Source organism: Epinephelus moara, chromosome 18, assembly GCF_006386435.1.
Source record: "Epinephelus moara isolate mb chromosome 18, YSFRI_EMoa_1.0, whole genome shotgun sequence".
Taxonomy (NCBI): Eukaryota; Metazoa; Chordata; class Actinopteri; order Perciformes; family Serranidae; genus Epinephelus; species Epinephelus moara.
Window position 1 is genome coordinate 36,736,016 of NC_065523.1, and position 13,627 is coordinate 36,749,642.

At 39.9% G+C, this 13,627-nt stretch overlaps 1 protein-coding gene and 1 long non-coding RNA gene across 2 annotated transcripts in view; one reads left to right on the forward strand and one right to left on the reverse strand.

Annotated features, from left to right (window-relative positions):
- Positions 1–13,627, reverse strand: part of rab3db (RAB3D, member RAS oncogene family, b) — a 33,521-nt gene that overhangs the window by 6,595 nt on the left and 13,299 nt on the right. Inside the window, exon 3 of the mRNA XM_050069038.1 lies at positions 826–944. Within this exon, the coding sequence (XP_049924995.1) occupies positions 826–944 (119 nt within the window). The remainder of the gene's footprint in view (positions 1–825; positions 945–13,627) is intronic.
- LOC126405347 (uncharacterized) overlaps positions 1–13,627 on the forward strand; it is an 18,722-nt gene that overhangs the window by 2,656 nt on the left and 2,439 nt on the right. The gene's annotated exons all lie outside the window — the stretch shown is intronic.

Below are 13,627 nucleotides of genomic sequence, written 5' to 3' on the forward strand. Positions count from 1 at the left end.
CCCCAGATTCAAACGTCCAAAAACACATAATTGAAACCACAAAATATCTCCATACTGCTCGTCTGTAGTGATCCAAGTGTCCTGAAGCCCCGACATAAAAAGTTGTTTGGAAAAACCTCATTTGAACTCTGTTTTTAGCCTCATTGTAGCCTGTAGCTCTGACTGCCTCTCTGTGTGCCACGCTCACGTGTGCACGCTTGTGCGCGAGACCAGCGAAAGCACGTGAACACACATGAGTGCGCGAGACCAGCGAAAGCACGTGAACACACATGAAGGCGGTGCCCATGTCTCACAGTCTCGCACAAGCGCACACACGTGAGTATGGAGATATTTTGTGGTTTCAATTATGTGTTTTTGGTATGGAGATATTTTGTGGTTTCAATTATGTGTTTTTGGACGTGTGAATCTGGGGCGCCGTCAGCCTCCATTAGGTGGAGTTGTGTTGCTACCTCCTCTCCCCTTGGATCTCTGCAAGTGATGTGAGGACTCTAAAACTTCACCTGAGCCTCCCTCGGCATATGGGTGAGTAGATAATGGCTGAATTTTCATTTTTGGGTGCACTATCCCTTTAAAGAGCTAAAACTAAAATAAAATAACACAGGTATAAAATACTGTAACAAAAGTTATGCTACGGTGTAAGAAATAAATAATTATTTGATTCAATTATTTGACTGGGCTGGAATTGATCCTGCGGCTGCTGTGGCAAATACATCACCTTTGTATATGGGACGCCTGCCCTTCCCACTAAACCACCTGGCGCTCAGATCTTGAGAAGTCTTTGAGGTCATCTAACAAAATGACAAATGGGAAATTTCTCAAACTCACCAGTCCTGAACGGCGTTGAAGGAGTCCTGGTTGGTGATGTCATACATGAGCAGGAAGCCCATGGCTCCTCTGTAGTAGGCTGTGGTGATGGTGCGGTAGCGCTCCTGTCCTGCTGTATCCTGCACACACACATTTTATACTTATTAAGATCTATAAAACAAACCAAAATCCTCAGTTCCTCTGTGATCATGCAGTGCGGGGTTTGACACCACAAGGGGGCAACATTGTTCAAACTATGACTTGTTGTCACAACACCTAACCTCTTACAAGTCAGAGTTACTGACACAGCACGTGTCAGTGAGTGGTCTCCTCCAACACCACTGTCTACATCAGAAACATGTGGCACAAAGCCAATACATGTATTCATTAAAGACAGTTGATTTGATTAAAAAGTAGAGTTACTGCCCTGCGGTTGTACGCCTCTGAGCAAACATGTCAGTGAAAACATGGATGCTTCACACACAGAAGATCTATACAATCAGCACAGTTTCAAGATTAGAGTCACAAATTCAGTATCTGACCAAATGTCTCCCCTTCTGTTCCTGAGATATGACGTTGAGTAATGGCCTAAAAAGTGTTTTATGCAGAACATTATGATGTCACAGTGAAGCTGACCTTTGACCTTTTGGATATAAAATGTCCAACGCTTCATCACTTTGACTTAATAGACATTTGTGTGAAGTTTTGTCATAATTGGCGAATGAATTCTTGAGTTATGGCCAAAAACATAACTTCTAATGAGTTTACGTTTGTGTCAAATTTTAGGAAATTCTCCCAAGGTGTTCTGGAGATATCACGTTAACAAGAATGGGATGGATGCAAGGTCAAAGCAACCTTGACCTTTGACCACCTAAATCTAATCACTGAGTCCAAGTGGACACTTGTGCCAAAGTTGAAGAAATTTCCTCAAGGCGTTCTTGAGATAAAATGTTCGTGAGAATGGATCGGACGGACAACTAAAGCATCCGGCTACGGATGGAAAAAAAGGTTAACTCACTAAATCTGAAGAATGACTTTCAAATTGACAATTTTGTTCAAGGATTTTTGTTTTTTTTTGATGATGATGTTGATGATGGCATCATAAAATATGATTACAGACATCCAAAGCTTCATTAAAAAAACCTCAATAGAAGTTTCAAATGTAAAAAATAGGAATGTATGTTAACATCAGCATGTCCGATATTGGCTTTAAAATGAAGTATCTGAATCAGCAAACATGCCGATTTCTGCTGATATGACAAACTGGTATATTTTTTTTTGGAAGAGACAGATGACTGGTCGCTCTGTATAATCAAACATTGATCAAAACCTTTTGTCAGGTGTTCGTGGAGAACGGGAAACAACAGGATTCACAGGAAGGTGATTCAGGCTCTAGTAAGTAAGTAAGTATTAAAAAGCTTTTATTGTGGTGGCTAAATCATTAAAAGAGCGAGTATGTCTTGACCACTGCAGCTCTTCATCAGGGCTTTAAAAACTAGTTTTTACATCTGTTTCTCAAAGCACCAAGACGTAAAAAAACACCCATAGAAAACAAAAGGCTGTGGACATGCAAATAACAGAGGAGGACTGGACAAAGACATGAGAGACACAGGCAATTACTGCAAACTGAAGACCGCTGAGGGACTTTGGTTGGAAAAACCTTGTGCGATTCTTTATCACCCCGAGACTACAGCACTGCGAACAGGCCCACAGAGCCACGGCTTTGGTTGGAGGCAATGCGGAACCTCACTGGACAATCATCGTCATGTTTTCGAGGCCCAAAAACACAACCATATTGGCGAGAGACTGCAGCAGAGAATCATAAGATAACTGGGATGGATTTAGTCTACTCATTTGTCACATTATACTTAGGAAAAATATCTGAAACTGTCCCACACAAAGATAAATATCTATCAAAGATTCTTTTGGCAAGTAGCAGGAAAGTCATGACTCGCAAATGGTGGCAAGTTGATCCTCTGACACTGGCCCAATGGCTGAAGATTATAAACGAAACATACTGTATGGAAAGACTTTTATTTGAAGGCTTGAGATGGAAAAATGTGAAAAATACTGGGGGACCTTGTAACCTTTGACCTCGGAACACCCGTGACGACCTCATGTTCTTTGTTTCTTAAATAAAAAAGAATTACAAAAAAACAAAAACGGGCTTTTCAAATTTTAAAGGAAAAGTTCTTCGTAAATGCAATAAATGAAAATACAGATTAAAAAATAAATATACACTGGAGCACAAGCTTACAGAAAAACAAGGAATATTCAGTCAGAGGATTCAGGGAATAAAGTTGCATAATCTTCCATAACATATGACTATATCGATATCAGTGTCAGTTACCGGCCATGAGTTGATATATATCCGCATATCGGATATTGGCCAAAAATCCAATATCATGCATCCCTATAAAAATATAACATTCAGTTTAGTCAAGTCTGGGTTCATACCACTTTTCAACCACATTATGACCATTTACCATCAACCATTTTCACTGTTACAGATTCCTCGGCTCTGATTGGTTGTTTTCGTTCAGTCGCAGTGGATTTTATTGATTTTATCCACAGACTGTCTCATGTACTGCTGTGTAGATATTTTCGACAAATATGACACAAAGGTCTTTTTTTTAATAAACGTTACCAACTACAGCTTTAATAGTTTGCTCAAAGAACAGAAATGGATTAAATGTCAACCATGTTTTCATCACTTGTAGACTTTCCTGCTTGCCTAATGCTTTTCACACATGCTTAATCTCAACAAATAAAGTTCAGGTGTTACAAATGGCTTCAATTTATTTATTTTTTTGATACAGTAATTTCTGTCTTTTCCATCAGCTGAGCTGTTTTACAACCTGGCAGCTGCAGCACCTGAGAATCACTGTGAACCACTGGTCTAGTTAATCATTGGTAATGGTTGGCCAGTAAACTCAAATCAGTTTCTTATCAAACTGACATTTATTGCTACAACGCTACAAGAAGCTTGTGACAGTAAGAGTAAAGTAATAGTGAAGTCATTTGATTTATCAAAGGCATTATAAAATTAAATTAAAGTCACAGTTTACCTCTAAGCAAATCGGTTTGATTTCTTTCAAAAAAAAAAAAAAAAAAAGAGAGAAGGCAACAAATTAAAAATTAAAAAAAAAATACAAACAAAAAAAAATTCTGTAACATAATTTCAATCAGAATTCATTCAATTTAATCATATTTCATATATTCATATTTATTTTTAATTATAATTTTAAATGTATAATTGCAATAATTTATTAATATAGTTTTCTGGACATTTCCCCCTTTTTTTGGTTGTTTTCTGGTCATATTTTACCAGTTTCTTGCTCATTGTCTTTTGCATTGCCAATGTCAACGAGCAATTTAATTAGCAAAAAAAAAATATATATATATAGTTAATTTTTATATTTTTTAAATGTATATATTAACACAATTTTAACTGTTACCAAATGATTCAATTATATTTATATTTTTCATATTCATATATATTCATATTTATGAATTTATTTAATAATAATCTTAAATATGTCATTTTAATAATTCATAAATATAGTTTTCTAAACATTTTCCCCATTTTTTAACCTAACAATTCTTTTTAGGTTATTTGTCATATTTTACCAGTTTCTTTCTCACTGTCTTTTGCATTGCCATTGTCAATGAGCAATTTAATTAGCAAAAAAAAAAAAAGTTCAAAGAAAAGAAATAAGAAAAAAATATGGTTAATTTTTGTATTTTTAAAATTTATACAGTGAAATAATTTTAATCATAATTAATTAATGCAATTATATTTATATTTTTCATATTCATATATATATTCACAATTCTTCATTTATTTAATAATCATTTTAAATATGTAGTTCTAATAATTCATGAATATAGCTTTCTTAACATTTTTCCCTATTTTTCCAATATTTCTTTTCTCTCTCTTTTTAATAACTATTTTTTTAGGTTGTTTTTTGGTCATATTTTACCAGCTTCCGGCTCACTTGCTTTTGTTCATGTTTGTTAAAGGAATCAAACTGATGCTCAGGTTTAAATGCCTGTGACAGGTGTCTGAATGCAGCACAAGAAAACCAATATCAATCCAGGCTTTTTAAAAAAAAAAAAGGTAGCTATGGATCTATCCTGATGGGAAATATAAGTCCAAGGGATGATTGTACTCCAAGAAAGCTTCATGCGTTTCTCTCCTTGGCTTCACACCACACCAAAATGCCACTAGCTGCACTCGGCATAATCCACCAGAGGATGACATTTAGATATGAGCTCCCGTCACAATCATTTCTCATTAAACCAGGACTTCCGCGTCACATCAATAACCAGCCAGCAAGAAGATACACACAGATAAGAGAAGGGAGAGCGTCACAGAGTCAGAGGAGAGGCGGGTTTATCAGAGGCATCTGCTAATTAAATGGAGGCTATGTGTGATGTCACAGCCGACACTTAGAAATAGTTTAGTGGAGCTCAAACCAAAAAGATGGAACAGGTAGACTGAGATTAACTCCTCTTTACTCTCACAGTTACCTGGTAACCTGCTCTCATTTGCATCTGGGGTCTAAGTGTGTTTCTGTGTTTGATGTTTCCCTCACAGTGAGGAGGAGGAGGAGGAGGAGGAGGAGGAGGAGGAGGAGGCGGCAATGGAGGGGGAGGGGTGGGTTGTCCAGGTAACCAGAGGCCATTGAGGGTTATGAATGTTCCATTACAGCCCGTACTGCTCCGGGTGGTCGGCCAAAATGATCCTTCTCACTTTACAAATTGGACAAGACAGAAGGCCGTCTGCTGCACAGATCCTTCTATCAGAGACAGCAGCACGGAAAACAACACACTGGTTAAGGCCTTTACACACCGGGGCCGCTTGTCTTTTTCTTCTTCAAACTTATTGTCATTTCACACAGAATGCAAATATTTCACGGCAAATTTTTGAGCATCAGTTCTTCTTTTACGACACCAATAAAGGCATCAACCAATCACGCTGTGCAGAATAGAGTCACGTCAAAACATCACGACCTGTTGCAAAATAATCACAGGGAAGTTTTTCACATTTTTGCGTTGTTTATCAGCCACGCGTCGCCTCTGGAGTGCAAGGCTGTTACCGCTGGATTGGTTTCTGGTGTTGCTGGTGTGGTGCAGTGACGGAGTTTAAACTAGTTTGATTTTATGGATCAAGCTAAACCAGCATTTGTCAGTATCATACGTTCTGGCAGTACCTGTGCTGATGACGTCACAGCGCTAACTTGTAACAAAGCTCAGTGTTAAGTTCAATCAGCTGACTATGGGCCTTCACTCTTCTAGTTATCCAATCAATCTTCGCCACGATCTTTATCAGCCAATCAGGATGCTACTGTTAAATTTCAAATCTACTCTTTCCTCTGCTGCTGTCAGCCGCCATTTTAGGCCAAACTTTCCCACCCTCCTCCAGCTACTGTACCCAGAGTCTAGGACAAGCTCAACTAAGACTCATTCCCCTCCTCATCCAGATCATCAGCACTTCTCCATCTACTTCACATCTTCACCTCATCTCATCTTCACCACCAGCATCTATTTCCTGGGGAGTTCCCTTTAGACTCATCACCCTCCTTAAATCATACCATCTCGATGGGTCTAATCACCAAAGACTTTTCACATTTTTTTATTCTTATGTCCACATGTTAATAAATATTATTTTCACTATAAAAATGAGTCGCTCCTGATTGAACTGCATTAGTGATAAGCAACATGACAACCTGAATAACATGATGTTTCTTTATGAACGGACTAAAGGAGCCACTAGTGTCTGACAGGCTGTGAGCCGAACACAGCAACAGGTGAGAAGGGGAAACAAGCAGCGCACATTGTTTGTTTACAAGAAAATGTATGTGTTTTTTGGGCAACAAGACGAGACAGGAAAACTTAATGCCAATATAGACTCACAAGTCAGTCTTTAGACGCTTTGCTTAACTAAAGACTGATGACTTTCTCCCTGATTTTGTGTTTAGATGGGCGGATACAACAAACTCCCTACGTTGCAGAGCCAATAGTAAATCTGCAGGGCGGTCCTTCGGTGGCTCGCTGAACTCTTGTGCTCGTAAACATAGTCCGACTGCGTTAAAAGTTTTAAACAAAGTCGCTGTAAGTCCTTCATTTCCACAATCTTGTGGACTGAGCAAACGTTTGATAAAACAGAGTTAAATCTCTCGGCATCCATTTCGTTTGATAAAACAGAGTTAAATCTCTCGGCATCCATTTTCAGGCTCTCTGTGTGTTTGTTTCCTCGCGGACGAAAAAAGGGGGAGCGCACATTTCTGGGAGGGCGTGTCCTTTTCAAAAATGCAAGAGGCGTTGCTTTGTTGCCGGCCGTTTTCTCCGGTGTGTTAAACACACTTTAGAAAGGAGTGTCCCCAGACTATCAGAAGGTGGAGATCTCTGATCGTCTGGTGGCGACTGGCGAGACTAATGCCAATGTGGCTACATTTTGGATTTGAAGCCGATGAAAGAGGTGTCCTAATTGGCTGCAAGTTTAACTGAACTTTTGTTGGATGCCCTGTCCTGTCACTTTCTTTGAAAGCACAGCAAAGGAGGAAGAACAGCTGGTTCATGAAGCTGAAATGAGGATGATCGATACCTCCTTATTCGCTTCACTGATTTATTTACATGACGGAACAGAAGAGCATTTCTTAAGGTCCAGTGTGTAGAAATTAGGACGATATATGGGCAGAAATGGAATAAAAGAACTATGCTTTCTTTAGTGTATAATCACCTGAAAATAATCCAGTTTTCATGACCTTAGAATGAGCCATTATATCTACAGAGGGAGTTGGTCCTCGTCCACAGAGACTCCATGTTGCACTGCCATGTTTCTGCAGTAGCCCAGAACAGACAAACCAAACACTGACTCCACATAGGGACATTTGTGTTTTCACCGTAGTTAGCAGCCCCTCCACGACGAGTGTCAGAAAAACCCTGATTTTTTTAAATGTGAAACTGCTTTATTCAGTGTTTTTACCGGTTTAAATCATCTGGTCTGTTTACTTTGGACGGATAATTCTGTTCCTGGTAAAAGCTCCTGAACCTCTGGATTAGAAATAAGATGAGCACACTTTCAGTTATCAGAGAAAATAGGTGAGCACCATCAGCAGGTGTTGCACTAGCGGCCTGTCTGCAAAGGTCCAAACAGCGTCAGAGAAACACTGATTAGTAACATGAAACTGCTTCATTCTGTGATTTTACCGGTTTAAATCATCAGGTCCGTCTGTTTTGGAGAGGAAGAAATCTCCACAGATAAATCAGCTCCCGGTAAAAACCCCCTGAGCAAAGAACACTGAAGGAATCCTAACCAGGAGAAATTTCAGCCGGTTACAATCTACAAACCTCACCGTTACACGCCACTAAATGTCCCTAAATCTTACACGCTGTTCCTTTCATGTATGCAGTATTCACTATATATTCACAGACAGCTCTGATGTTGTGATGCAAGCAGTTGGGAAACAGTGTCATTAAGCTCCACTCAAGTGCAACACCTGGTGGTTAAACTGGTATACCAGTTTGGTCCAGTGTTCGGCTCAATATCAAACCGGTATGAAAGTTTTTACACTGGCTCAGCCCTCCTTGTTATATCCTATTATTCTCTCCAGTGCCACAGCCAGACTCTGCTTCCTGTCAGGGGTTATTTCTGTTTCATTAAAGTGTGAAATATTCCAGGTCCATCCTTATCTCGTCCATACAGAGATGAACAAATATTTGGCAGCGTAATAGGACATCTAACCAAATAGACTGTCTCCAGGGTTGCTATAATCAACCCCAGCCGGTAAACAAAAGCTGCTCCCTCATGTGTATATGTATGATGTTAGACAGGGAGGAGTTTAAATCAGGCCTCTGCTCGGCCAGAGACGTCACTGGGACCCTGATCTTTAAACATGCGTCACATGCGTTTATATTAGCTGCCAACACAAAGCAGTGGCACACACACAGGATATGGTCCCCTGGGCTACCACACACAACACACACATACACAACATGAGTGTGGATGTGTTTATGCTAAGTGTGCGAAAGGTGTGTGCGCGTTTGCTCAAAGATCAGAAACGTATTTCCATGACACAGAAAGGAGGGATGTAAACAGTATGTGTACACAGTGTGAACACATTGTACATATGCCTGGGCTCTGTGTAAGGGCCATGTGGTGTGTTATCAGGCCAGTTTCCATGATACACAAAGGCAGCCTCGCAGCTGGCAGAGTGGGATCATCAACAATTGTGTAAGGAGTCTCTTACAGATGGTGTTCAACAGGAGCTGACACGATTTTAACAGCCAGGAAATTTCCCAGAGTTGATTATTAACACCGCGCAGGGGAGGACTCATTTTGAGGACATGCCTGCCTGTCCCACGCCCTTTACATACACTGCTACGAAGCGCTGCAGTAAATCTTCCTTACGTCTCCGTCAAACGCTGATAGGGCACTTCCTCCACTTCCTGAGCTGAGGAAATACCAGCTCTCTTTGTCATTCACCAGCCCCATCAGTAGTTACGTCCAGGCCAGGCACGCCACCGTCTCCTAACCAGACTAATCACATCATTACCCAACACACATTATAGAGTCATTACAGTTAATGCCTTCGCCCTCCTCCTCCTCCTCCTCCTCTGCTGTTGCGATATCACACACCGCTCAAACACTGCATGTCATTTAATGAGGGACACGTTTAGTCAGGTAGTGTGTGTTTTGGTGTGGGCTCCTCTGCTGCTGATTCATCTTGGTCGCCGTTTATGTATCATACGGTGGCTCATACATTGTTGGCTCAAATGAATCATCTGTTTGAACAGCCTGAACATTGTATATCAATAGGATTTGTAGTGTGCTGTGAGGACTGTGTGCTGGAGACAAATTAAGGAGACACTTTAAAGCAATGATACAGAGGTTACAGTTTTTACTGAGACTGTCAGGGACTCACAGGCTAGGCCAGCACCCCCCCCATCTATCATCCATGTCCCTTACCACCCCCATCAGTGCTGGCTGATAGTCTTCCCTGAATGTTACTGTTGATTATTGTTTTGTATTATGTCATTAGAAACAAACACCAGATTTGATTAAACTGGACTACCTATCTTCTGGTTTAATTTGTCTTCTGTAAGGCCGCCCCCTGATACTCAACTAAATGTTAGTCGACCAGAAAGGTCATTAGTTGGCAAGATTTCATTGGTCGCTTAGTCGCAGAGAAAAAAACAACAACCAAAAAACAACATAAAACTCTGATAGGAGCCGCGACTTGTCAAAACAAATCAAAAACGTAACTTGAAAGGACAGAGACAGGAAGTGGCCACGCTCAGCAGTCAGACAGGAGTCACGTTACAAACCAATCACAGCCGACAGATATCTTTCCCTTCTTCTGTAAATTTTCAGTCTGATAAACACGGAAAAGTTGATCATGTTAGTGCAGGGCTACCCAGAGCTTTACATCTGTCCCACGGGCGATAGGCCTACACACTTATAAACAGCTCCTGGAAGAAGATCAGCTCTGCACTCAGGACTTCAGGTAAAGAAGCTCTACGATAGCCTAAAGACGCAGCATGTGTACGGCCCCTAATTTCCGGGGCTGGTACCTGCAGTTATTCCACAGGCTAGTTAATAACATGTCGGGCAGGAAATCCAAAGTGTGGGATCATTTTGAGAAGGTGAAGGACGAACCCAAGGTGATATGTAAACTCATCTTCATTGGTCGACTACAAACATGACGTAGGGTGAATATGGTTAAAGTGGAACAATGGGCAAACTGGGACAGTTAAGCTTAATCATATTTATCTTTACATGTGTATACTTATATTACTAAAAATCATCATTGAGCTCATCATAGGTAAGTATGAGATTAAAAAACATTGGTTCTGTGTCGATGACATCACTTCTCGGGGCGTGGCTCACCATATTCAACTCCCTAAAATGACATAGCGTTTTGAGGTGAAAGATGTTAGTGTTCTAGAAATAAGACAACTGGTGGATAGTTTGTAATTGTGTTTATAAGGGGTGTAATGGCGATTCATAATTTTCAAAAATCACATCCATGTGAATCTTACTCTTTTTTTAAAATGCCATTTTGTTGCTGTCCCACTTTAACAATATGCTATTGTTAAAGTGGGACAGTGTGTTAATGGCAAACTGTGACAACCATTCAAGTCATTATAAAGGTGGAAATAAGTTTCCTTTTTATTCATCCCTCATAAATTTAGCTATCTAGCTAGCTAGATATATCAACAAATTTACTTAAATTGCACAAATTAAGGTAGCTTGTAATGAAAATATTAATCGTGATGCTTATGCTAGCTAGCAAGATCTTGCCCTGCCACCCCACACATTTTGCATACTCCTGTTTAAATTGATCTAAAACAAAAACTAGCTAGAACATTCATTTTTTTGTGGGTGAAAGCTAAGACTTATGTCTTTTACATTATTATGTTGCACACTTAGAGTACCAGTGATGATATTAATGATGTTGCAAGTGTCCCAGTTTGCCAATAGCGCCTGGAAATTTTGGTTGTGGGTCAGTGTGTTTTTAGTGAAGGGTCATCCATCCTGTGTTTAATGTTTCTTTGTTTTTTCTTCTACATAGTATAGTAGAGATCACAAGCTATTTAAAATGGTATGATATGATGGGCTAAGACATTTGGTTCATAACTAGAAATTATGCTGAAGGTAAATTTTCAGAAAGTGTCCCAATTTACCCATATTCACCCTATCATCTGAAACGTGGAAGTAGCTACATGCCCATTAGCCACTTAGCACAATCATAACGCGCCCTGCTCATAAGCACAATAGGATAGCTTACGGATAAGAGCGCCAGAGCACGCTGCTCCATGGTTAACACTGAAACAGGTGTGCACAAGTGATTCAGAAAATAAAAAAACTTCTAATGCTAAGATTGTGAAAATGTGCACATAGGAGTAAACCGGCATTAAAAGCAGACACACACAAACACCGCACCTCCCTCTCAAAAATACTGCTTCGAGCACTTCCCTGACGTTCCCTGAACGCCCCCTGGGGGCTGGTGCTGCCCCTGTTGAGAAACACGCTAGGCGAGGCTAACCAGCTGCTGGCTGTAATATTTACTTTACAGACATACGAGTGCTGCCTTACTCTCAGCAAGAAAGTGTATTCCCAAAAAGATAAGCTATTCTTTAAAGGCCAATAATTCAGAATCGCACTTCTGTAAAGTCGGGTCATTAAAAGAGAATCGATTACACTGAAACAGCAGAGGCTGATGTATCCGGACTTTTTGTCCCTAGTTTGGGTAAAACGAAATAAAACTGAATGCCACATTTTCCATAATTCCTCTCCATCATGTTTATTTGTTACACTCTCCCTAATCAATGGAATTCCTTGGTTTGTAAAGCTTTGTAAAAGACTCCATGCCTAAAGTGAGGTAACACTGACATTAAAGGGCCATAGCTGTTTTCATTAGCTTTGTAGCTCTCCTCATAGTGTATAAACTGAGTTCCACTTTAGGCAGTGATTGTTAAATTCTAACTGCTGATTGTCATCCACCTTTCATGTGCAGCTGTGTCTTAACTTGTGTCTCAACTTGTGAGTTACAGTAACTGCTGCGTGACTTGCTGCAAGAAAAGCCACAAGGACTCGTGAAGTGTTGCAATGACTGATGCTCACAACTCATGATGACACATGGTAAACACACATGAAACACTGAATTGGTAAGAGGAACCACCGTCACGCAGACCATAAACATGAACTGCAACTAAAAGCTTAACAATACTTACATAATAATAATAATAATAATAATAACTGCAGCTTCCAAAACTGAATCAACACCTGAAGAGAAAAATCAGGAGCTACAACAAGTTGTTATTACACTGTATCAGAAGATGTCTTGCCTACAATAATTACTGTGCAGCCTCACAACATATCAAAGCTGTTTCTATCATATGTGATCACAAACACATCACAATTTAAATCTAACACTGATGCTCTGCCTATGTTGCAGGTCATTAGCAGAAGGGCTGCACAAATTATCAATTGCAGTATGGCTAAAAGATATATCAAAATCACTGTAGCTGCAATTTTTGACAAAGAAATGTGTCACAACATATATAACACATTATAAATGAAGCATTGTGGTGCGATAGAGATACCCCAGCCTACAAATCATAGTCCAGACATAGGGGAACATGAATGTTTGGTACAGACCCCGGCAAAAATCAAATCACCAAATGTAAAAATGACCATTCCTACTAAAATTGCAACTCATATCGCAATATCTGTCAAAATAATTGCAATATTATTTCATTTGCTTATCGTGCAGCCCTCATCAGCAGCTCTATCATTGACCCCTTATTTTTTTAGTCGACCATATACTTGAATGACAACTGTGAGATACAGTTTCATGCTCCAGAAAAATCTAGTAAGTGGACCTTGAGTTAAGATTTTTTTTTAATGTTTTTCAAAACTGTTACCGTTTTTCCATGACGAAAACAAGACGATGACGAGCTAAAAATAGACCTTGATAATAAAAACTGAGAAGAAATCCATGCTTAATTTTACAAGATGAGACCATCAATCAATCAATCAATTTTATTTATAAGACGTGATGAAAGTGTTCGTGGTGGACTATCAGACATTGAAAGCCGAGAACGGCTGTGCTTGTAACTTCAAATGACTCATGAGCCACAGGCTGTAAACTCCAGTAAATAGTCTGCACCAGGATGTTTAGGTTGGTGCGAGTTGTGAGCTGTAATTCAGCAGTAAGTAATCAGCCGTGTGTGTCTGACTGTGGATGGTGGAGCTGCTGAATGGATTTGTGGAGTTTGGTAGTTGCAGCGGTGGCTGTTAGCAGCTAGCTCC